At 36.3% G+C, this 26,044-nt stretch overlaps 1 protein-coding gene across 1 annotated transcript in view; it reads right to left on the reverse strand.

The window, feature by feature from the left end:
• Nucleotides 1-26,044, reverse strand: part of CCDC178 (coiled-coil domain containing 178) — a 390,130-nt gene that overhangs the window by 265,007 nt on the left and 99,079 nt on the right. Inside the window, exons 12-15 of the mRNA XM_036245789.1 lie at nt 14,193-14,376; nt 3,092-3,154; nt 1,806-1,967; nt 7-120 (exon numbers count right to left, since the gene is read on the reverse strand). Coding sequence (XP_036101682.1) covers nt 7-120; nt 1,806-1,967; nt 3,092-3,154; nt 14,193-14,376 — 523 coding nt within the window. The remainder of the gene's footprint in view (nt 1-6; nt 121-1,805; nt 1,968-3,091; nt 3,155-14,192; nt 14,377-26,044) is intronic.

A 26,044-nucleotide genomic window follows, 5' to 3' on the forward strand; every position in this document is an offset into this window, starting at 1 on the left:
TCTTACCTCAGATTCTGTTAGTGCTTCTTGGGTTTTCTTCTCCTTTTTTTGCAATTTTTCCTTTGTTTTTTCCACATGTGTTTTAATATGCTTTCTCTTTTCAATTATATTATTTAGTAGCTAGGAGACATTCAGAAATTAAGATGTGTAGCATTTACAATCCAATTATCCCGCTAGATCAAATAGTTCCCAAGTGACTATTCTAAAAATAGCAATAGATATATTTTGATACAAAGGGTAAGGAGCACTACACACAAAGTAGGAAAACATACTATGATATCCACAATCCCAATATTCACTTTGAATTCCCTTGAAAACCAAATCTTACAAATTTTAGCTAAGTAACAAACACTAATAAACTCACATAGAAGTTATATATTTTCATGACAATATTTAAAATCTTTTAACCAAAATTAAACCTGCAAATAAAATGGTCAGTAATCATTACAGAAATTATATAAAAATGTATTCTTTTATTTATTATGCTAAATAAAAGTTCTTATAATTTATAAAGTATTAAAATATAATAAAAACAAAAATAATTACTAAACTACAAGAAGATAAAAAACAATAGCTATTATAAAATAAGAGGAAACAAAAGTCATTAATCCGTTTTCAAATTCATTGTCATATCCAGATTATTGTACTGAGGCTTTTTAAAAAAATTTTTTCCCTTTATTAATTTTAGAGAAAGAAGAAGTGAGAGGGAGAGAAAGATAGAAACATCGATGAAAGAGAACATCGATTGGCCACCTCCTACATGCCCCTCACTGGGGACCAGGCCCACAACCTGGGCATGTGCCCTGACTGGGAATCGAACCGGTGACCTCTTGGTTCACGGGTCAATGCTCAACCACTGAACCACACCAGCCGGACTGTACTGAGGCTTTTGATGCAGTTAATAAATCCCATTATTAATGTAAGGAGGAGCCATTATTAAAATCTATCTCACTAGGTCTTAGTTACATGAGCTCTAGGATAAGCATTTAGAAGCGTTAAGTAGGGTAATATACCCAGATTTTGTTGTTTCCATGCTTGATGGACTTGTACAAGTTGCTTCATGCATTTAGGTCCAAGTTTTCTCAAGTGTCTGATAGAGATAAACTTTCTCTTGCCTCTTTCATAGGGAGGTTTTGAAGATCAAAATAAACATTTATATTAGGAACACTTTGCAAATCACAAAGATTATAAAATAAATTTTGAAAATTATTAAATACTAAGAATATAAAGTTACACTATAATTTGCAATGATAAAAAAAAATCCTGCTGTCAAACGGTCCAAATGAATAATATGTATGTACTCCCTGCACCTAAAGACAAGAATGTATAACTCTTACCACACCCTCTATTTCTCCAAAAGACTAATGACATGATGTATACATAGTTTTCTACTAAATTTTTCTTTGGGAAGGGCTAGTAATATCAGTTACTGCCATGAACTTGTTGTTTTGAAACTATTTTATTGACATTTGCTTTATTTTTCATCCTAGCTATTTTCTGCATGTATCAAAAATTTCAGTGGGCAGCAATCACACCAAATAAATCACTACTCACCTATTTGAAGAGTGTTTTTCCTAAATACATTCTAAGATACAGTACAGGGTTCTATTTAATAGCATTAATAGTCTTTCTATGTAATTCCACTATTGATCAGTGTGTGCTTATGAAATAGTTACTTATTCTGTCCACAATTTTATGTCTTCCTATGTGAAATCATAATTTCCCAATAATATGAAATCATTTACATGATTTATCAACCTAAATATTCCTGAAAATTAGTTTCTGGATTAATTAGAAATGCTTACTTCAAACTGTTCTGTATGGAGATTTTTTAGTCTTTCAGACTCTTCTTCCATTTGAAGCAGAGGTTCCTTTAGTTCTGCCAGTGTTAGTAAATATAGTGCTTTCTTCTTCATAAACTCCTCCTTCTCAAATACCAGTACTTCATGAATGGAATACAATCTTCTCTGCCATTAAAGATTTAAAATAATTCATTCAGTTATTAATTACCTAAACATTTATTGTCTTCATCTTGTACTAGGAAGAAAAATTTGCTGTTATTTGAAAATAAAAAAATAAATGCCAACATAAAAAGCAATAGGTATGAATATAGCAAATTTAAAGAGTGTACAGTTATTATTTTTTAAATGATGAGAAAAATATTAATGAACAATAAAAATCAAACATTCTTGAGTAAGCAATTGAAAATAATAAGGCTAGAGAATACACTAACAACAAATATTGAAATATATGTTAATTCCTGAATCTAAGACCAAGTAAAATTACCAATCAACAAGAAAGTAATAACAAAATATCAAGCAAAAAAGGGCTGAGAGATTATAGCATTATTAAATATGTAAATTAGAAAATTTGGCATTTTCAAACATATGTTATGGAGGTAAAGAAACACTGCTTTATATGTTTGAAAATGTTAAATTTCCTAATAGAAGAAATTGAAAAATGTGTGTTTGTTTCAAAGAGGACCAGAGGTGCAGATAGTTTCAAATGATCTTTAAAAATAACACTGTTTTGTCTCTTGATTTTATTTTTCTGTTAATAATTTAAAATATTTATGTATTTTTAAGGGGAGGCATTCTAGAGAGATGCTAGGAATCAAAATACCCAACCTGGGTTTCAAAGGATATGTAGGTGGTATAGATAAAGATAAAAATATTAAAATTGATTTTACTAGCTATAATGCTTCAGTCTCATTTTTTTTACATTAAAAATCATAGCATTTTTTTTTAATGTTAAAGAAATTCAATTGAAAGACACTAAAAGTAAAGAAAACATATCATCACAAAGCAAACTAAAGAGACACTTAGGAATAAGATCCCACTGCCCTTTTACTAGACTGTAAGAAATTCCCATTAAGTCACAAAATGAGATATGTATATGGGAAGTCAGTGTCTTTATGCATGATCAGACACTGCTCGTCCTACACGGAGGGCAACTGTCATCAGCTAAGGAGCGAAAATTGCTGGCTTGCAAACCAAGTAGTAAAAAGATGCCTCATTACAGACAAATTGAAAATGCTAAGTAAAATGCAAATTAAAGGAATAATAAAATATTAAAAGCAAATTAGGATTACCTGAGTCATCATTCCATTAGCCACAGTACCTCGAGTGAGTCTTTTCAAGAAATCTTCTCTACCCTATAAATTATCAAATTTTAAAGGGGAGGTTTTATTTATATAATATCAGAAAACATTTTTAAAAGACAATTGCTAATGTAAGATACATTTCACTTATGTTATAGTAAAATGTAAAATGTTTGTTACAAATTGAGAATTATAAACAGGCCTGCTGTTATTTGAAGCAAAGTTAGCATGTGACTAAAGGCCACAAAATAGAATACAGAATTTCAATTCAGTTCATTTTGTACTTTATAATCTAGAACTGAAATATCAGAGGAATCAAAAAGGGAAAACACTAGAAGTCTTCAATTTCTCTGTTTAAAAATGATCAGTTTGTTTTTAACATTAATTTCCATAAAGAACACATGTAACTTTAAAAACAAGATAGATACAATTCATGTTTGAAGTTTGCAAAATGGGATCAGATTCTCCATTTGGCTAGAATGATTCCTTTTCTTTCTTTCTTTTTTACTTATTTTTTATTTTTTTACATTATTCCTTAAAAATTAGTGGGCAAAATCTATTTGAAAAAATCTTCTTTCTGTAACTTGGTTCACGGGTCAATGAACCCGTGTTTTAAACTCTTCACAGTTGTATTATACATTATCACATAACCAGATGGGAAATAATTTAAGAAGTTCTTTATGCTTTATTTTATTAACCATTTTTTAAAATCTATTTTTACTGTTGACAGTATTACAGATGTCTCCCATTTCCCCCCCTGCGCCTCCTCCACCTGGCACCCACCTCATCCCAGGCCTTCACTGCACTATTGTCTATGTCCACGGGCTATCCAAATATGCAGATACATTCTTTGGTTAATCTTTTCCCATCCCCACTGAGATCTATCACTCTGTTCTATGCATCCATGTCTCTGGACTTATTTTGTTCATTAGTTTATTTTGTTCATTAGATTCCACATAAAAGTGAGGTCGTATGATACTTGTCTTTCTCTAATTGTCTTATTTCACTTAGCATAATAATCTCTAGGTCCATTCATGCTGGCTCAAAGGGTAAGAGATCCTTCATTTTTACAGCTGCATAGTGTTCTGTTGTGTAAATGTACCACAGCTTTTTTATCCACTCATCTACTGATGGGTACTTGAGCTGTTTCCAGATCTTAGGGATTGTAAATAACACAGCTATGAACATAGGGGTGCATATATTCTTTTTTTTTTTTTTTTTTTTATCCTCACCCGAGGACATTTTTCCATTTTTTATTCAGATAGAGTGGGAGGGAGAGAGAGAAACATTGACGTGAAAGGGACACATCGAGTGACCACCTGACCACCACCCACACGACCCAACCAGGGGCGGGGACAAACTGCAGCCCTTAGCAGGAACCGAACCCGGGTCTCTGTGGACCGCAGGCTGACGCTCTAACCGCTGAGCCAGGGCAGGGGTGCATATATTCTTTCTGATTAGTGTTTCAGGCTTCTTCTAATATAGTCCCAGAAGTGGGATTATGGTCAAACGGCAGTTCCGTTTTCAATTTTTTGAGGAAACTCCATACTGTTTCACACAGTAGTTGCACCAGTGGGCATTCCCACCAGCAGTGCACTAGAGTTCCCTTTTCCCACATCCTCATCATCACTTGTTGTTTGTTGATGTATTGACAAAGCCATTCTGGCAGGTGTGAGGTGATACCTCATTGTAGTTTTAATTTGCATCTCTCTGAGGATTAATGACACAGCATTTTTTTGAAGGTCTCTTGGCCTCTTTGGAGAAGTGTCTATTCATATCCTTTGCTCATTTTTAAATTGGATTGTCTTCCTTTTATTGCATTGTATGAGTTCTTTATATATTTTTGGGAATTAACCCCTTATCAGATGTATCATTGGCAAATATGTTCTCCTAAATACTCGGCTCCTTTTCATTATGAAGATTTTTTTTTTTTTTTTTTTTTGCTGCTGTACTTAGCTTTTTAGTTTGATATAATCCCATTTGCTTATTTTTTCCTTTGTTTCCCTTGCCATAGGATATAATACGGGCAAAAATTCTGCTCCATGAGAGGTCTGAGATTTTACTGCCTATGTTTTCTTCTAGGATTTTTATAGTTTTGAGACTTACATTTAAGTCTTTTATCATTTTGAGTTTACTCCTGTGTATGGTGTAAGTTGGTGATCTAGTTAAAAGTTCCTCTGCTATAGAATTACACCTTGGAATCCCTTATTTGAGAGATGAGCTGGCTTGTATATAGACTATCTTCCACATTCAAAAGAGATATATAGCTTTGCAGAGGTAAAGTGGAGGTTCAGAAATGTCTCTATTATCCCTCCTTCATTACAGACACATTCATCATACCCCAGGGTCTACAGAAACAATATAAAGAAACAATTCTGTAGGTCTCTCCTATAACCCATCAAAATAATGTTTTCCTAAAGCTAAAGAAAAACTCCAAAGAAGGAAAAAAATATTCCAAGGAAAGCAATAACATCAATATATTACCTTACCTAAGGATATACCTACATCTAAAGCCAATTTATCAATTTAAATGAAATTAGTTGCCTCTTCTAACATGACAGCAGACATAGTGGTTTATCAAGTTGTTCAATACTTAATTAAGAGGAAACAAATTAAAAATGCCTCCATAAACCAGAGAAAAATATATTGTATTCCAAAACAGAATGCTACATTTGACCTTTCTGAAAAAGTAATTGAAAAAGTATGAGTGAGTGTGTGTGTGTGTGTGTGTGTGTGTGTGTGTGTGGACTGTGATGAGCTGGAATGGTAAGGCATGAAACTGAAAATATAAATAAATATCAGATTATGTAGGATCTTTAAGGCACAGTAAGAAAAATAGTGAAGGATGTTAAGCAAGGTATGTTTTAGAAAGGTCACTTTGGCTACAATATGGATTGATTAGTTTTTGTTTCCTTAAAATTCATTCATTAATCTTTCTAAGTTTTTTTTTTTTAATTATAATCCAGTAAGAGAGTAATTTATTGTTTCAATGAATTTAAGTTCCTGAACTGAACTTAGAGATATTAATATTATACAACATAAGGCTAATAATAACTGTGGGTGGCATATGAGAAATTATAATAAAACAGACTAGGAGTCTGAAGCTGCAAGAGTAGAACAATTGTATTTATTTGAAAAGAAGGGAAAGAGTCCCTGGAAATTTTGAAATCTGTATATGTACAAAACCAACTCATCCTGTTACCAGTGGGCAAATGTGAACACCCCACAGGAAAAATGTCCAGAGTTTCACTCAGCCCCTTAGGGACCTCTTCTGGGCTCTGTTTTCTACCAAACTCCCAAAACTCGGGAACTCAGAGAACGAGGTCAAATGACTGATCACCAGAATGGAAGGTATCTATTGCTGACTGGGCTGCCAATGTCACACATAAACCAGACACAGGACCACAGTGAGTGTTTCCAGTCAGATGTCCGAGGCCTTCCTTTGTACTCTCCCCTTACTAGAAGTATGATTGGTTCCCCAGGCAGTGGGAAAATGGCCTGAAGCTGACCAGTTCCCAGGAGAACTACTGAGTTACTGTGACCTTCAAACACCCTAGAACATGCCAAAACTGATAAGGTGAGCTCTGATGGCCTCAGGTCTCGGGCCATGAAATGCAACATCTGAGTGAGGGGACTTAATAGTCTCACAATCTCATTGTCAAAAGGGACGTACTCAACAAAGCTGACTTCTGTGGGGTTGGTGTGCAGGATCCTTATTAAGAAGTACACTTGGAACCAACTCCTGTTGCATTGGAGATGACATGGGACAGGAAGAGGATGGGAGAAGAAAGCAGGATTAGGCAGAAATGTAGACTGGGCTACAGTGCAGCCCCACAAACAACCTCAGTCAACTCCATGGGAAGTCCTGGATCAAAAAGGGATCCTCAGCTTTGCCCCAAATCAGACCAAGGTGGCAGGTCTACACTCCTGTATTGATCAGTCATCAGACTTGAGCTGTCCAGGAAGGGGGATGACTTTAAGCAAAGTGACTTAACTGATTCCTGAAGAGGAATTGGAGCAGCTGTGTTCACCAACAAATATAAAGGTCATGAGTCCCCTCAATGAAGAAACTACCATTGGCGCTACTAATAATTATAAATAAAATATATTACATACCTACTATGTAAAATTATCTTATTTTAACTTTACAATGAAAGTGATGGAATAATTATTATTGTCCCCTTTTGCAAGTGGAGGAAATAAGACAGAGATTACATAAATTGCCAATACACAAAAAACTAGCACGCATTGGGACCAGGATGCTAATTCACACAATCTGAGAGCTCAGACTTCATCTGATGGGTTTAGCATCTCAGATTCCTCAGACACCTAGGATCCTTCAGTGCGAGGAAATACTTCCTGTAAAGCCTTCTGACTCTCGTGTGCCTCTGTCCTTGCACATCTTCCCTTTCCGTGATGCTTTCCAGGCAGCTGGGTTGTTGAATTCTGTAACTCAGCCACCTAGACCACAGGTTGGGGAATGGAATGGTGACCGTGTGACAAAGAGGCGCCAGTCTGCCAGGGATGCACGGCTGGCTCTGAAATGGAATCTGCTGGGAAAGCTCTGAGCACTGCAGAGATGCTGCCTTTTAATGAGCAATATGAATTATGTAGCAGCTGAGAACAATACCAGAATTAAATGGGTACAAATTACTATAGACTTAACTTAGATAGGTAACTGGAGTGTGGTCTTGGTAAAATACCGATTGCACTATCATTGAAAATGCTCAAAAAGAGAGGCTAGAGAATTATAAACAGCTACAGTAGTTGTAAAACCATTTCCTGGTTTAATAATCTAGGTACCACTTATGAGAATTTGCTGTATGTCAGGAGATTTTCTAGAATGTTTTTTACATATACAGGTAGCCCTTGTCTTGTAGGGTGCTATGCTAACCAAACCCATGCATATTGGGACCATGCAGAATTCGGACATGGCTCAGACATACGTACATTTCAGTTAACTTGGTGCTGTGCAAAGTAAGGGCTGCCTCTGTCTGTGTGGGTGTAGTTAAGTTAATCATTGTATCCATTTAGTGACTCAGCTACAGTTCTCCACATTCAAAGATGAGAAAACTGAGCTCATAGAAGTTGTGGGATTTGTCACATGACTAACATTCAACAAGTAATAGTATCCAGGACTGCATGATACCATAGCTTGGGCACATTCTAGCACTTTGAAGTAAGTTCCCTCCTCTGTCCTCAGCTTCCAGTACTCTGTCCCACACATAATATTTGTTGAATGAATAATTTATTGAACAAATGCATTAACCAATTACAAACTGCTTTTAATCCTTAGTTTGGTAAATTAAACTGTAAAAGTTTCAGGTTCTTTCAAACTCAAAAATGTGTTTTTAAAAAATCTATTTATATAATGAGAAACTCACGAGCTGCTAAAATATAATTATCAAACAAATTCTCATTTATAAACAGCATCTTGAGGATAGATAGTAAAACAAGGCCTAGAAGATGTTTTTCCTGAGACACAGGGAAGAGGCTGACATTGCAGGAAAGGCAGGGAGATAAGTCCCCGAGTAAGAACTGTAAGAAGACTACCTTTTTCAGGAATATGGCCTGTGGCCCAACTTGTACCAGGATTTTCAGTTCTTCAAATGACCAATTCAATATAAAGAGAGTGAATGCCCAGAAACATCATTATTTCATAATTGTTACAATAATAGATCCAATCAAGAATTACCAGTAATGCTTAGGCAATTGAATGGATTTTTTTAGAAACAAAGACATTGCATATTTTAAAACTATCACTCAGTTGAGTACTTATTAACTACATTAGGGAAATGGATAAATTTGTTGGTCATAACGTTAACCAAATGGTCAAGCCTACTATCATTATGATGAGACAAACATACTATATACTTTGTAATATATTTCATTAACACAATATTATAATCGTGTAATATTCCTGTCAAAGTGTTTAACCTAAATCTAATCATGAGCAAACAAAAAGGAAAATCCATATTGAGAGAAATTCTGCAAAGTAACTGGCCTAGACTCTTTAAAAAATGTCAACATAATGAAAGACAATTTTTTTAAATATAGGGGACTCTTTAAGATTAATGGAGACTCAAAAGTTATAACAAAACATGCCATACGTGATGATTAATTACATATAGCAACCAGTTAAGTTAAGAAATCTGCAGGTGGACTATAAATGTCTGCCAATTATTTAACCATTGCCTCTTAGCTCTATACCACTCTTTTAACTCCAATTTGAGATACTGGAGCTGGATGTTGTAAACAGTTTTCTTCTGCAGCTGGAGTAAAGTTAGGTTTTACCAATGGGGGGTAGTGGAAGGGCTCACAGGGCTATAGTAAGGGGTTGCACGTCTTGTTCCATCTGGTGGTTTTCTCCTTCCTCCTGCAGCTAGTGTATGGGGAGCCACTGGGGCTCGCACCCCAGCCAGGTACTCTACTCAGAAACTCCAATCAAATTCCATGTACCCTCCCTCCAATTTCTCTAGCATCTGGCAGGGGGCTGCTTATGGGCCATTCACTGAGACACAGACACACCCTCTCCAACAAGGCTTTACTCGTCCTTGGAGGAGGGAGGCCTCCTCCAGGCTTGTTCCTTCTTTGGGTACATTCCTTTATGCCTAAAGGCTGTGGCTGCTCCCTACATATGCTATTCCTGTATTGTTTAGAGCAGGAGTCACCAAGCTTTCTTTGTAAACGGCTAGATAGTAAATAATTCAGGCTTTGGGGGCATAAAGTCTCTGTCACAACTACTCAGTTCTGATTTAAGAAAAAAAAAATTATATATATATATATATATATATATATATATATATATATATATATATATATCTCAAAAGATCACTTTGAAGAGCTTGAAAGAAGCTGAGGGCAAGGAGGTGACAGTATCTGAAGAGCCCACACTAAAAATTGTCACCTTTGACCTGCTTCCTGGTTTTAGCAGTCAGAAACCAGAAGGTGGCAGCAGAGAGCTATTCTGCTAGAAGAGACGCAGGACAAAGGACAGCCAAAAAGCAAAGTATGGAACAATCAGTGTTATGTCCAGAAACTGATGTTCAAGAGAAAAGGGAAATAACACTGAATATGAATATATGAATATCAGAATTGAGACAGTAACATCAGTTTGTGTTCCAGGGACCGAAGAGGCACTAAGAAAAAAGTTAGATAACTCATATTATTATCTAAGCTCTCAGACCAGGAAGAGAAAGATATTTTAAAATTCAGAGTTAAAATCATAACCCCAAATCTGGAATTTGTGCAAATAACTGAGGGCTATACTGAATTAGTGGGGCGGGGCAGCTTTGGCTGTGCACTGTTTTGGTGGCCAGGATCCTAACAGAAAGTCCAAGTGGCGGCCCAACCTGGTTCTAAAAATAAACACAAGGGTTATTATTTTATGTTTCTTATTATTTTAATGAAGGTTTTATTTTATAAAAACAATTTAAAATTACTAAATTAAAAGAACTTAAATATGCATTATGCCTTTTTAGTGTCTTCCTTTCTAGGTCTAGGGGTTAAAGTTATCATCTTTGGTGAAGCCAGCCTACTAAGACCTTTCTCAGTCACTTAAAAAGGCAGAAGTCCCATTAACATTTTTTTCATTCAAAATTGAGTCAATTTATAATTTATTCTTATATTCCTATTTATCTGCTATTCTGTTACTTAGAAATTTGTGTATTTTACATTTTCTCACTATTTGTTAACCATATTCATGCTTTCCATAAACACTTACTGAGTACCTACATTCTAAAGACATAACACATTGTCTTTTTCTAGCCTAAAAAATAGCCCTTAAACATCGAAACAAATTTAAAAGACTAGAAAATTATACAATGTCTGCTGTCAGACCACAATAGAATTAAACTAGAAATCAATAACATAAAGATAACTAGAAAAAAAATCCCCAAATATGTGAAGACTAAACAACATATTTCTAAGTAACACATGTTCAAGGAATAAATCTCAAAATTTATGTATTTATTTACTTCCACTTAGTTCTAGTACTGTTTTAAGCTGAAACCAGAGTGGCCTGATGTTCTATTTTTCCACCAAAATTCCAGTATGTTCAAGCAAAACACACTCCAAATTCCTGCAGCGTGCAGAGAAGCCTTCTACTGAAATGTTGAGAAGTATCTAATATCTGATGAAAACTCTCAAGATTTTTTTGTAACAATATCACATTCTTCAGACAACACTGGATGATTTTCTGTTCATTCCATCAACAACATAATGTAATACCTAGTACACTTTTATTGATTTATCTCCCATCATTATTGGTTAATTTTGTCCTGGGACTTGACTAATTTTGTCATTTTTAAATAGGTCAGTTATTGGAATTGAAGGTATTTAAAAATTTGGATAAACCTTTAACTGGAAAATTCTAGAAACTTCTAGATATCTTGATTGCTCACAGTTACTTCTAGTCTATGACTGCCTAAGAATTATTGGGCATTTTACAGATGCATTTATTTGAGAGAACATAATTCTGAAACTTCCTCTAAGGCTTCAACAGGTTATTTTTCAGAGCTAGCTTACAGGTAGTATTACTATAATTAATTTCTAGAGGACATGAATTTAAGGACTAATTTCAGGCCAGAATCAACAAATACACAAAGTTGTCTGCAAAAAATGATGCCCAGACTCAGAAAATTATACAGATTTCCATTAATTAGTCAATGAAAAATAATAGGGTCATTACAGAGGCAGAAAATATAAACTTGAATTACTACAAACCTGAATTATCTAAGAACTACCTAGAAATTTATTTTTAATTCATTACCACTCTGACACAGATACACATGTGTACATCATAGGAATTTAATATCCTATATATTTAGCTCAGAGATTAGCAAGGTTTTTGGCAATGGGAAATACTTCCTACATGGAGCAGTTTATTTCTGTTACTTATTTCTAATTATCTCTCAGTTACCATAGGGAAGGAGAAGGACTTGATGAGCAATTTCTTAAATTTTACTTGAATAAAGCCAGGGGGACACTTTGCTTTGGGTTGGCAAAACAGGTAAGGTGGAATCACACCAAATTTGCATTTAACCGCCTTGCCTGTGTGGCTCAGTGCATTGAACATCATCCCATTGATTGAGAAGTCCTGGTTCAATTCCTGGTCAGGGCGCATGCCCCAGTTGCTGGCTTGATCCCCAGAAGGGGGCGTACAGGAGGGCACCAGCGGATGGTTCTCTCTCACATCGATGTTTCTATCTCCTTCTCCCTTCCTCTCTCTCTAAAAAAATCAATAAAAATATACAAAAACATTTTGCAGTTAACCTACAAAGTGTATTTTATGGCAGAAGAAAAAAAAAGTTAATGCAACAGCTTTCTTGGTAAGTGAGTGTCTCAGGTGGGTGAGGCAATATGTCTGAAGAATTAAAGGTAAATTGCAACAGCTATGGGAAAATATGTGACCAATACCAAAGGTTTCTGCCAATTGAAAAAAATAAAATAAAACACATTATAAAGTGGCTAAATAAGTGAAGGATGTCTTCATTGATAACTTCAATAACAATATTAATTGAGCCCTGGTCAGCTTGGCTCAGCAGTTAGTCAGCCCGCAGACCAAAGGGTCATGGGTTTGATTCCCAGTCAAGGGCACACACCTGGGTGGCAGGTTCAATCCCTGACCCTGGTTGGGATCATGCGAGAGGCAGCCAATGGATGTCTCTCTCTCACATCGATGTCTCTCTCTGTCTCTTCCTTCCTCCCTTCCACTCTATCTAAAAAAAAATCGATGGAAAAATATCCTTGTGTGCAAGTTAACAAAAAAATAATCGATAGCCATAAAAAACACATATTAATGAAAAATTCAAGAAAATTATAAACAACATCTATAGTATTATTATACATGCTAAAGCATATATATGTATGTATTATATATATATTATAATCATATATAATCATATGCCTTATAATGTTAAAATCATTTTGAGACTAATTTTTGCTACATACAATTTTTTTTATCCTCACCTGAGGACATTTTTGCATTTATCTTCAGATACAGTGGGAGAGAGAGAGGGAGGAAGAGAGCGAGAGAAACATCCACGTGAGAGAGACACATCCAGTGGTTGCCACTCACACGACCCCAACTGGGAGCAGGGACAAACCACAACTGAGGTACGTGCCCTTAGCGGAACCAAAACCGGGACTCTCTGGTCTACAGGCTAACACTCCAACTGCTGAGCCGAACCGGCCAGGGTGCTACATATAATTTTTATCATACTAATTTTAGAACATATAAGATATGATAAATCTATTGAAAAACCCATGAGAAGGGACAAAGGCATGAAACACCAAGTCAGCTCAGCAGCCATACTCCATGTGGAAACAAAACCCCAATCTCCGTATAGAAACATTCACATGTCCTAAATTTAGATAGCACAATAAAACTGCTTACTGAAGACAGTGCTGTTACAGGGCTTGGACACAGAATATGGATTCTCTATTTTACAGATCATTGCATGATCAGAAGTCTTTAGTAAGAAAATAGCCAAAGACGGAGGCAGTGTGATGTGTGACAGACAGAAGCAGCCTGTTAATGTAGTCCCTGTGTGTGATAAAACGGAGTTGACGTTGCTCATCTCCATAGCCAGGGAGTGGCTATTCATCACATCTCCAGGTAGGAATGAATTGGAGGCCTATGGGCCGTTGTTTCTACACACTGTGGTCTTCTAGGTGCTTGGTGTTCTAGAATCCATAAATTGTAGGCCTGATGTAGGTGCTCCCTTTTCTTACAGTGGGAAAGGTACAAGGTTACTTCCCAGCATCCTTCCTTCCTCGCACAGCAAGAATATCAGAGATGAGACATGTGGGATGAGGTGAGCAAGCACCGCTCCTCTGTTGACCGAGGGAGTTGACGGTCGGTCGCAGCAGAAAGGAGACACAGTGTTGATTAGCCACACGGGGCCCCGTCCTCTTCTCTTCTAGCTGGGCCTCCGCAGAGCAGTGCTTGTTCTTCTGATTTATCAAAAGCAGTAATTTTTTTAAAAAAGACTATTATAACTTAAATTAAAATCTAATGATTAATATTAGATCAATAAAATTCAGGTGTAGCACTGTTTTTCACGACTAAGAAGAACACAGGCATACAAACCTTGAACTTTCTTCTCACTTCCGCTATTTGTCCTTCTAATTCCTCCGTTTTAAACCTGGTTATGTGGAAGACAGCACCAACATGATAAGCATCCTTGTATAATGTTTTAAGATAGGTCTCGTTTTTTGACTTGATTTGCATCAAAGATTGGATTTCAGTCTCAAGCTCTGATTTTGCCTTTACACTGGAAAAAAAATAAATTAAAAATATTGATGTGATTATTTTAAAAGAGTATATATTGAGGCAAATATATTTAATGATAGTACAAAGTTTCCAAAAATACAAACTAATCAGATAATTAAAACTTGAATACAAAAAAAATATTTCCTAAAATTCCATTTATTTTCTGCTTCTGTTGGATACTGCTAATTGTCAGGCTGTGCGTAACTTCAGAAGGAAGAACATATCAATAAGGAAGCCCTGCGGCCCTGGCCGGTGTGGCTCAGCGGTTAGAGCGTCAGCCCGCAGACCAGAGAGACCCGGGTTTGGTTCCCGTTAAGGGCATGTACCTCGGTTGCAGTTTGTCCCCAGCCCTGGTTGGGTCGTGTGGGTGGCAAGCACTCAATGTGTCTCTTTCACATCAATGTTTCTCTCCCCCCCACCCCACCCCTTGCTCTACTGAAGATAAATGCAAAGAATGTCCTCTGGTGAGGGAAAAAAAAAGCCCTGCGATCCCTGATACTTAGCTTTCAGACCACTCAGTCACTTCTATTTCAATCCATCCTTTGTAACCCTATATAACAGTGCTAAGGCTAATCAAACAGGAGAAAACCAAGTCCATGTAAAAGAGAAAGAAAATTCAACAAAAGAAGACCAATAACCAAAACAAAACTCTTAGGAAGAAAACCAATAGCTAAGGAAGAAAAAGGTAATGGAGGTGGGGGGAGTAAGACATTAATATCAGTATAAGATTTTCAAAGACACAGAGAAATACTAGTCCCTAAGAAAAATTAACAAGTTATATTTCCTGTCCAGATCAGGTACCATCTTTGTTCCAAATATATGCCACTGACACATACAGTCTAAAAAGTAAAATATATATAACACCAAAGAGAAATGGAACTTGACAGCAAAGCAGGAGTGGAGGTGAAGTGGCATGAGGCTGGCTGAAGGTATTCCACCTGCTGGGTGACCAGGGCAAGGTCTACTGCATCATAGGAGGGGTTTTGTGTATATTGTACTTGTTTGGGAAAGAACAAATTCACTGATGGGAGCCATATGTTTATTAAAGCTAGGCACTGGGGCACTGGGAATAAAAGACCCCAAATAAAGACCTCAACCAATGGGTAAAGAAGAAATCAAAAGGAAAATTTAAAAAAATCTTGAAACAAATGAAAATAGAAATACAACATAACCAAACACATGATACAACAAAAGCAGTTCTAAGAGGAAAGTTTGTAATAATAAATGCCTACATTAAAAAAAAGAAAGAGCTCAAATAAACCACTTCACTTTACACATCAAAGAACTGGACAAAAATACAGAAAAAAACTAAGCTCAAAATTAAGAGAAGAAAAGAAATAACATCCAGAGAAGAAACAAGTGAAAAACCAAAAACAACAGAAAACATCAACAGAAAGAGGTGTTTTTTAAGATAAGCAAAACTGACAAACTTTAGCTACAGTAACTAAGAAAAAAAGGGAGCAGACACAAATAAATAAAATCATAAATGCAAGGGGCCACATTACATTGATAGCATAGAAATAAAAAATAAATAAAGAGGCTACTAGGAAAAATTATATGTGAACAAATTAGATAGTCTAGAACGAATGGATACATTCCTAGAAACATACAACCTACTATGACTGAATCATGAAGAAACAGAAAATCTGAACAGACCGATGAGTAAGAAAATTCAATCAGTAATCAAAAACTCTCAATGAAAAAAAGCCCATAACCTGATGGCTTTATTGGTATATTCTACCAAACATTTAAAGAACTACCAGTCCTTTTCAAGCTGTTTTAAAAAGTTGAAGAGGAGGGAACACTTCCAAACTCATTTTATGAGGCCACTTTTACCTTGATACCAAAGCTAGACAAGGACACAAGAACAGAAAATTACAGGCCAATATCCCTGATGAACAAGATGAAAAATTCAAACAAAATCATAGCAATCAGAGTTCAACTGCACAATAAAAGGATCATACACCAAGATCATGTGGGATTTATCCCTAGGATGCTAGGATGTGTCAAAAATGCAAATCAAGATTGAGGGGAAAAATGGCGGCGGAGTGAACGGAGCTACACAGACCGTCTCCCAGAACCAAACTGGAATTACAACTATAACACAGACAAATTGACGGGAAAAACCAACAGAAAAGCAGCTTGCGAGGACCATACAACGAGGGACACTGACTCCATCCTGGTAGGATTGCGAGGGCGCGAGACGGGGGATGGGAGCCCATGGTCGGCAGCTCGGCAGTGGCCTTAGCTGGGAGCAGCGCCCTTGGGTTACACTCCCAGGCGGCTCCACAGCGCAGCCGGACAGAGGCTAAAATAGCCACAGCCACTCACCTTAGGCTCCTGCAGAGGGAGGGCAGACTGGACTGGAACTGTGTCGGGACATTTGGGATTTGTAGGGCACTCAGAGTTATTGCTGAGTGCAGCCACAAGGACGGTGGCCACATTGCTCCTTCCCAGGGCTCTGGGAAGGGGCAGCAGCCCCTGGCTCTGCTCAGAGATCCAACCCCACCCTGAGGGCCATTGAAGTGCTAATTGAAGCTCATTAACAACCAGCATCTGCCCCACCCTCGTGAAAGCCCCTTCTACTGAGCACCAGAGGGAGTTGTTCAATCAACTGACACCCAAAACTCATCAAGGAACCTCGACTGCTAGCCTCCAGGCAAAAAGCTAGAGGATAACAGTACCTTTCCTGGGCTGGCAACTTTAACCAAGAAAGTAAGACTTGACAGTGGTGTTTAATGTGGGTTCTCCCTCGCTCATCTAAACATAGGAGAGGAAGCCACAAACAGCAGAACACCAACACCCACAGGGAAAACTTGACAGGATCCAAAGCCCACAGTGATAGCCAAAATGGTGAAACAGAAACAGAAGCCAAATGAAAGAGCAAGAGACCTCCACTGAAGATGAGATCAATGTGGAGCAATTAGGCATGTTAACAGAGCTAGAATTCAGAGCCATGATCTTGAGGAAGCTGAACAGCATGAGTAAGGACATAGAAACACTGAAAATAAGTCAACTGGAAATTTAAAACCATCAAGGAGAGATAAAAAATGACATATCAGAAATGAAAAACACATTGGAAGGTTTAAAAAGAAGAGTAGAGGAAGCTGAGGACCGGATCAGTGAATTAGAAGACAGGGTAGAAAAAAATCAACCAATCAGAAAAACAAAAGGAAAAAACTATTAAAAAACAGGAAGACAACTTAAGAGAACTGTGAGACAACTGGAACGTAACAACATTTGCATCATAGGAGTCCCTGAAGAAGAAGAAAATGAGCAAGGGATAGAGAATATATTCAAAAGAATAGTGACAGAAAACTTACCTAATTTGGTGAAGGAAGAAGGCATTCAAGTTCAAGAAGCACAGAGAGTCCCAAGTAAGAAGAGCCCAAACAGGCCCACACCAAGACACATAGTAATTAAAATGCCACAAATTAAAGACAAAGAGAGAATCCTAAAAGCAGCAAGAAATAAGCAACAGGTTACCTACAAAGGAAACCCCATAAGGCTCTCAGCTGACTTCTCACAAGAAACACTACAGGCCAGAAGGGAAGGGCATGAAGTAATCAAAATCATGAAAAACAAGAATCTGAATCCAAGACTACTCTACCCAGCAAGGCTATCATTCAAAATAGAAGGTCAAATAAAGAGCTTCCAGACAAAAAAAAAAAAAAAAAGGCTAAGGGAATATATCAGCACCAAACCAGCACTGCTAGAAATGTTAAAAGGACTGCTGTAATTAGCAGGAGAAATGGGAAGAAAAATAAAACCACACTAAACGAAAATGGAAATAAATAAGTACATATCAATAATCACCTTAAACGTAAATGGATTGAATGCTCCCATAAAAAGACACAGAGTAGCTGATTGGATAAGAAAGCATGACTCATCTACATGTTGTTTACAAGAGACCCACCTCACAAAAAAAGATTCACATAGGTTGAAAGTGAAGGGATGGAAAAAAATTTTCCAAGCAAATGGAAACCAAAAAAAAGCTGGGGTAGCAATTCTCATATCTGATAAAATAGATTTCAAAATGAAGACCATAACTAGAGACAAAGAAGGCCACTACATAATATTGAAAGGATCTATCCAACAGGAAGATATAACCTTGATAAACATATATGCACCCAATATAAGAGCACCAAAATGTATTAAAAATCTTCTGGAGGACTTCCAAGGAGAAATCGACAACAATACAATCATAGCAGGGGACTTCAACACCCCGTTGACAGCACTGGATAGATCCTCTAGGCAAAAAAATTAGCAGGGAAACAGAGACTCTAAATGAAGCACTAGACCAAATGGATTTAATAGATATCTACAGAGAATTACACCCCAAAACTACAGAATACACATTCTTCTTAAGTGCAAATGAGACATTCTCAAAGATAGACCACATGATAGGACACGAACTAAATCTCTGCAAGTTCAAGAAGATTGAAATCATATCAAGCATCTTCTCAGATCACAGTGGCATGAAACTAGAAATCAATTGCAACAAGAACATGCAAAGACATTTCAACACATGGAGGCTAAATAGCATGTTATTAAACAATGAATGGGTCACCGAGGAGATCAAGGAAGAAATTAAAAACTTCTTGGAAACCAATGAAAATGAACACACAACACCACAAAATCTATGGGATGCAGCGAAAGCAGTTCTGAGAGGGAAGTTCATAGCACTACAGGCCTACCTCAAAAAACAAGAAAAATGCCCTGGCCAGTTTGGCTCAGCGGTTAGAGCGTCAGCCTGCGGTCTGGAGAGACCCGGGTTCGGTCCCCGCTAAGGGCACGTACTTCGGTTGCAGTTTGTCCCCGGCCTTGGTTGGTCGTGCGGGTGGCAGCCACTCGATGTGTCCCTTCACGTCGATGTTTCTCACTCTCTCTCCCTTCCTCTCTCTCCCTCCCACTCTATCCGTACAAAAAATGGAAAAATATCCTCGGGTGAGGATTAAAAAAAAAAAAAAAAAAACAAGAAAAATTTCTAATTCACTGTCTAACCTCACAACTTAAAGAATTAGAAAGCAAACAAAAAGAAAACCCCAGAGCAAGTAGAAGGAAGGAAAGAGTAAAGATCAGAGCAGAAATAAATGACATAGAGACCAAAAAAACAATTCAAAGGATCAATGAAACAAAGAGCTGGTTTTTTGAAAAGATAAACAAGATTGACGGACCCTTAGCTAGACTCACCAAGAAACAAAGAGAGAGAACCCATATACACAAAATCAGAAATGAAAGAGGAGAAGTAACAACCAACACCATGGAAATACAAAAGATCGTTAACAACTACTATGAACAACTATATGGCAACAAATTCGACAATCTAAGCGAAATGGACAAATTTCTAGAAACACACAGACTCCCAAAACTGGACCCGGAAGAGATAGAAAACTTGAACAGACCAATAACAACTAAGGAAATTGAAGAGGTAATCAAGACTCTCCCAGCAAACAAAAGCCCAGGCCCAGATGGCTTCACGGGGGAGTTTTACCGAACATTCAAAAAGGAACTAACACCCATTCTCCTGAAACTATTTCAAAAAATTCAAGAAGAAGGAAGACTTCGAAACACATTCTATTAGGCCAGCATGATTCTAATTCCAAAACCAGAAAAAGACACTACGAAGAAAGAAAACTACCGGCCAATATCCCTGATGAACATAGACGCCAAAATCCTGAACAAAATATTAGCGAATCGGATCCAAAAATACATCAAAAAAAATTATTCACCATGACCAAGTGGGATTCATTCCAGAGATGCAAGGCTGGTACAATATTCGCAAATCAATAAATATGATACACCACATAAACAAAATGAAGAATAAAAACCACATGATCATATCAATAGATGCCAAAAAAGCATTCGACAAAATCCAGCATCCATTTCCGATAAAAACGCTCAGCAATGTGGGAATAGAGGGATCATATCTCGACATAATAAAGGCCATATATGAAAGACCTACAGCCAACATCATACTTAATGGACAGAATCTAAAAACATTTCCATTAACACCAGGAACAAGACAGGGATGTCCACTTTCGCCACTCTGATTTAACATTGTACTGGAAGTCTTAGCAACATCAATCAGACATGAAGAAAAAATAAAAGGGATCCAAATTGGAAAGGAGGAAGTAAAACTGTCATTATTTGCAGATGACATGATATTATACATAGAAAACCCTAAAGACTCCATCAAAAATCTACTTGACTTAATAAATGAATTTGGCAAAGTAGCAGGATACAAAATTAACGTCAAGAAATCGACGGCATTCTTGTACACCAATGATGAACTCACAGAAAGAGAAACTGAAAAAACAATCCCATTTACCATCGCGCCAAAAAAATTAAGATACATAGGAATAAACTTAACCAAAGAAGTAAAGGACCTATCTGCAGAAAACTACAGGTATTGAAAAAAGAAATAGAGGAAGATATAAAAAAGTGGAAGCACATACCCTGTTCATGGACAGGAAGAATTAACATCATTAAAATGTCCTTATTACCGAAAGCAATCTATAGATTCAATGCAATCCCCATCAAAATACAAACGACATATTTCATAGAACTAGAACAAATACTTCAAAAGTTCATATGGAACCAAAAAAGACCCCAAATAGCCACAGCAATCTTGAGAAAGAAGAACAAAGTAGGTGGGATCACAATACCAGATATCAGGTTATACTACAAAGCGACTGTAACCAAAACAGCCTGGTACTGGCACAAGAACAGGCATATAGACCAGTGGAACAGAACTGAAAACCCAGATATGGACCCAAAGCAATATGCTCAATTAATATTTGATAAAGGTGGCAAGAGCATACAGTGGAGTAAAGACAGCTTCTTTAATAAATGGTGTTGGGAAAATTGGACAGCTACATGCAAAAAAATGAAACTAGACCATCAACTTACACCATACACAAAAATAAACTCAAAATGGATAAAAGACTTAAATGTGACCCGTGAATCCATAAAAATTCTGGAAGAAAATGTAGGCAACAAAATTTCGGACATCATACGAGCAGAATTTTCACTGATACATCCCCTAAGGCAACAGAAACAAAGGAAAAATTGAACACATGGGACTACAGCAAACTAAAAAGCTTCTGCACAGCAAAAGAAACAATCATCAAAATGGAAAGGCCACCCACTGTATGGGAGAACATCATTGCCAATGATACATCCTATATGGGGTTAATTTCCAATATATATAGAGTGCTCATACAAGTCAACAAAAGGAAGACAAAGAACCCAATTAAAAAATGGGCAGAGGAGCTGAATAGACACCTCTCCAACAGGACATACAAATGGCCAAGAGACATATGAAGAAATGCTCAACATCACTAATCATCAGAGAGATGCAAATTAAAACAACAATGAGATATCACCTCACACCTGTCAGAATGGCCGCCATCAACAAATCATCAAACAACAAGTGTTGGCGAGGGTGTGGAGAAAAGGGGACTCTAATACACTGCTGGTGGGTATGCAGACTGGTGCAGCCACTATGGAAAACAATATGATGTTACCTCAAAAAATTAAAAATTGAACTTCCATTTGACCCACTTCTAGGAATATACCCTAAAAAGCCTGAAACACCAATCAGGAAGAATATATGTACCCCCATGTTCATAGCAGCACTATTTACAATTGCTAAGATCTGAAAAATGCCCAAGTGTCCACCAGTAGACGAATGGATAAAAAAGCTGTGGTACACATACACAATGGAGTACTATGCAGCGGTAAGAAAGAAAGATCTCTTATCCTTTGAGACATGGAGGGACCTGGAAAGTATTATCCTAAGTGAAAGAAGCCAAGCAGAAAAAGACAAATACCACATGATCTCACTTATATACGGAATATAGTGAACATAACAGTCTGAGGAATACAGTAGACCCAGAAACATGGAAGTAGGGCACAGACTGACATCCCTCAGAAGAGGGGTTGGGGGGTGGGAAGAGATAAACCACAGAACTTATATGCCTGTATGCATGACCAATGGACATGGACAACTAAGCCGGGAAAGGGGTGGGGGTGGGGTGGGAAGGGAGGTGCCAATGGGGTAAAAAAGGTAAAATATCTGTAACAAAAAAAAAAAAAAAGAAAAGAAAAAAGTAATAATTGAAAAAATAAATAAAAAAATAAATAAAAATAATAAAAATTTAAAATATTTTCACATTAAAAAACAAAAACAAAACAAAAGAAAAACATGATGTTACATATAGAAAACCTAAAAACTATCTGAAGACGAAATAAAACAATCTTATTTAAATAGTATAAAAAAAATAAAACACTTAGGAATAAATTTAACTAAGGAGATGAAAGATCAGTATACTGACAATTATAAGACATTGAATAAGGAAATTTAGGAAGGCAAATAAATGAAAAGATATCCTATGATCATGGATTAGAAGAATTAATAATTTTTACATATCCATATTATCCAAAGTGATCTATAGATATTTAATGCAATCTCTATCAAAATTCCAATTGCATTTTAACACAGATGTGAAAAAATCCTAATATTTGTATGGAACCATAAACGACCCCACATAGCTAAAGCAATCTTGAGAAAGAAGAACAAAGCTGTAGGTATCACACTTCCTTATTGCAAAGTATATGGAAAGCTATAGTAATCAAAACTCTATGATACTGGCATAAAAACAAACACATAAACAAATAAAACAGAATCAAGAGCCCAGAAATAAACCCAAGTATATATGGTCAACTAATCTTTGACAAGTGTTCCAACAACATACAATGGGGAAAGGATCATCTCTTTAATAGTGCTGGGAAAACTGGATCCCTATCTTATACCATCCACAAAAATGAATTTGAAATGTATTAAAGACCTAAATGCAATAAATAAAAAGTGAAACTAATATACAAAATAAATCTCTTTAACATTGGTCTCAGCAATTATTTTTTGCATATGCCATCAAAAGCATGAAAACAAATGTAAAAATCAACAAACTGGACTACAGACAACTAAAAAGCTTCTATACAGAAAAAAAAACCATCAATAAATAGAAAAAGTAATCTACAAAATGAAAAAAAAAATTGCAAACCATTTATGTAATAAGGGTTCATATTCAAAATATACAACCTGATAGGTAACAACCAAATAACCCAATTTAAAAAATGGTCAAAGGACCTGAATAGACACTTTTCTGACGACATAAAAATTGCCAAAATGTACATGAAAAGGTGCTTAACATCACTAATTATCAAGGAAATGCAAATCAGAAACACAATGAGATATAACCTCTCACTAGGATGGCTTTCATCAAAAATACAAGAGGTGAAAAATACATTTTTTATCAAAAATGGCAAGGAGGTGCAAAAAGGGGAACACATACAGTCAGCCCTCATTTATGGTGGTGAATCAGTTCCAGACTCTACAGCAATGTAAGTGAATTTCCGTGAAGTAGGACTCTTTATTTATACAGTGTCCCTCACCACCCACACTTCTACTTCCGCAAGACCAGAGCGAAGCCCTGAAAGTTGAAGTGCAAAGTGGTGACAAATGGACTGGATACTGTTGGTGGGAATGTGCATTGGTACAGCAATGAAGACACACAGTAGAGAGATTCCTCAAAAAATTCAAACTAGAACTGCCATATAATCCAGCAATGCCACTTCTGGGTACATATTTGAGGAATAAAATCAGTTTCTCGAAGAGATATCTGCAGTCCCATATTCGTTGCAGCATTATTCATATTAGTCAAGATATGGAAAAAAACCTAAGTGTCTGTCAGTAGCTAAATGGATAAAGAAAATATTTCTATTAAATATCTATGTCTATATCTATATCTTTATCTATATATTATTCAGCCATTAGAAAGAAGGAAATCCTGCCATTTCCAACAATATGAATGAACCCAGAGGACATTATGCCAAAGTAAAATAAGCCAGGCAGAGAAAGACAAATGCTGTATCATATCACTTATGTATGCAATCTAAAACAAAAACAAAAAAATCATAGAAACAGAGAATGGTGGTTACCAAGGGTTGAGAGGTATGGTGAAAATGGGAAAGTAGTGGTCAAAGCTACAAGCCTTTAGTTATAAGATGAATGAGCTCTGAGGATCTAACATACAGTATGCTGACTATAGTTAATAATACAATGTTACTTACTTGAAATTTGCTAAGTGTGTAGACCTTAAGCATAACTAGCACAAAAGAAAAAAAATGTAACTATATAACAAGGTGTGGTAATTATTTCACAAAGTATACATATGTCAAAATATCACATTTTACATTTTAGATATAAAAATTTTATTTGTCAGTTATAACTCAATACACTTGAAAATTTTTTAAAGAAAAAAATAAAGTGGGGGTGTTTATAACAAAAGTATATCTGAATAATTTCAAGCACTGTAAACCAACATGGGTCATTAAATTGGAAATTCCTAATTAGTGCTAAACTGGATATATGATACACAGAGAAACACACACCTCTAGACATAGATTTGTGAAATTTCTGATCTCTAAAATAGGAAGAGAAATTTCTTAAGTCCCTGGAGAGAAAAAACAGATTACCTAAAAAAAGAAAGATATCCAAATGTTATCAGATGTATTATAAACAAAAGTAAATGAAAGATGGGTATTTAGATATCTAATGTACAATATGATGACCATAATTACTAATGTTATATTAGGTACTGGTAATTTGCTGAGAGAGTAAATTTCAGGTGCTCTCATCATACACAGAAAAGGGTACTATTTGAGGTAATAGTATGTTAATTAGCTTACCTTTAGTAATCACTTCACTATTTATATCAAATCATGATGTACAGCTCGAGTATATATAATTTTTTTAAAACTAAATGAAAGAGGCCCTGGCCGGTTTGGCTCAGCAGTTGAGCGTTGGCCTGCAGACCAGAGAGTCCCGGGTTCAGGGTTCAGTTCCCACTAGGGGCACATACCACAAAAAAAAAAAAAAAAACTAAATAAAAGAAAACAAAAGAAATATATTTAAATTAATGAGAAAAATTGACTTTGGATCTAGAATATGATACTTTGATAAAAATCTTTGTTTAATGGGTTGAATAGAAAATAAAATGCAAGTTCAAGGAAACAGAAATATATATTTGAATAAAATTTGCTTAAAGACTAGAATGGCAGAGCTGGGATGCAGGGCTCTGTTTTATCTTGTGTTTGCTTCTTTTCTAAAATGAGCAATATTTTCAATGTTCATATGCTATTAAGGTAGAAAGAAATAATAATGATTCATGGGGAAGAGGAGATCATTGTAGATGTAAAGCTGCTGAGTGTGTGAGAGAGAATGACAACCACTTGGCAAGTGCCCAGGAATGGGCACTGCAACATGAGAGCAGCTTCTGTTACTACATTGTAACAGAGGAGGAGGCAGAGTACATGAAGATAGCAAACAGGTTGGTAATTCTCATTTGACTGCATCTATGTTTTCTATGAATGATATGGCAAGATTATTAGTTTAAAATAAGGGTGATGTGGACATTAGGATTGAAGAGAGTGAGCAAATATGAAACAGTTGTCAGAAAAAAACTAAATTGTCTAGAAATGTTTGGCAATGCTGAATGTCATTTGAGCTTTATAGTCATAGAATTTAAGTTTTACGGAGCAGCGAATGCACTGTAATGCTAAGCTTAAATTTGAGGGCCCCTAACTCACCCCAACTTCTTGCA

Source organism: Molossus molossus, unplaced genomic scaffold, assembly GCF_014108415.1.
Source record: "Molossus molossus isolate mMolMol1 unplaced genomic scaffold, mMolMol1.p scaffold_m16_p_6, whole genome shotgun sequence".
In the NCBI taxonomy this organism is placed as follows: Eukaryota; Metazoa; Chordata; class Mammalia; order Chiroptera; family Molossidae; genus Molossus; species Molossus molossus.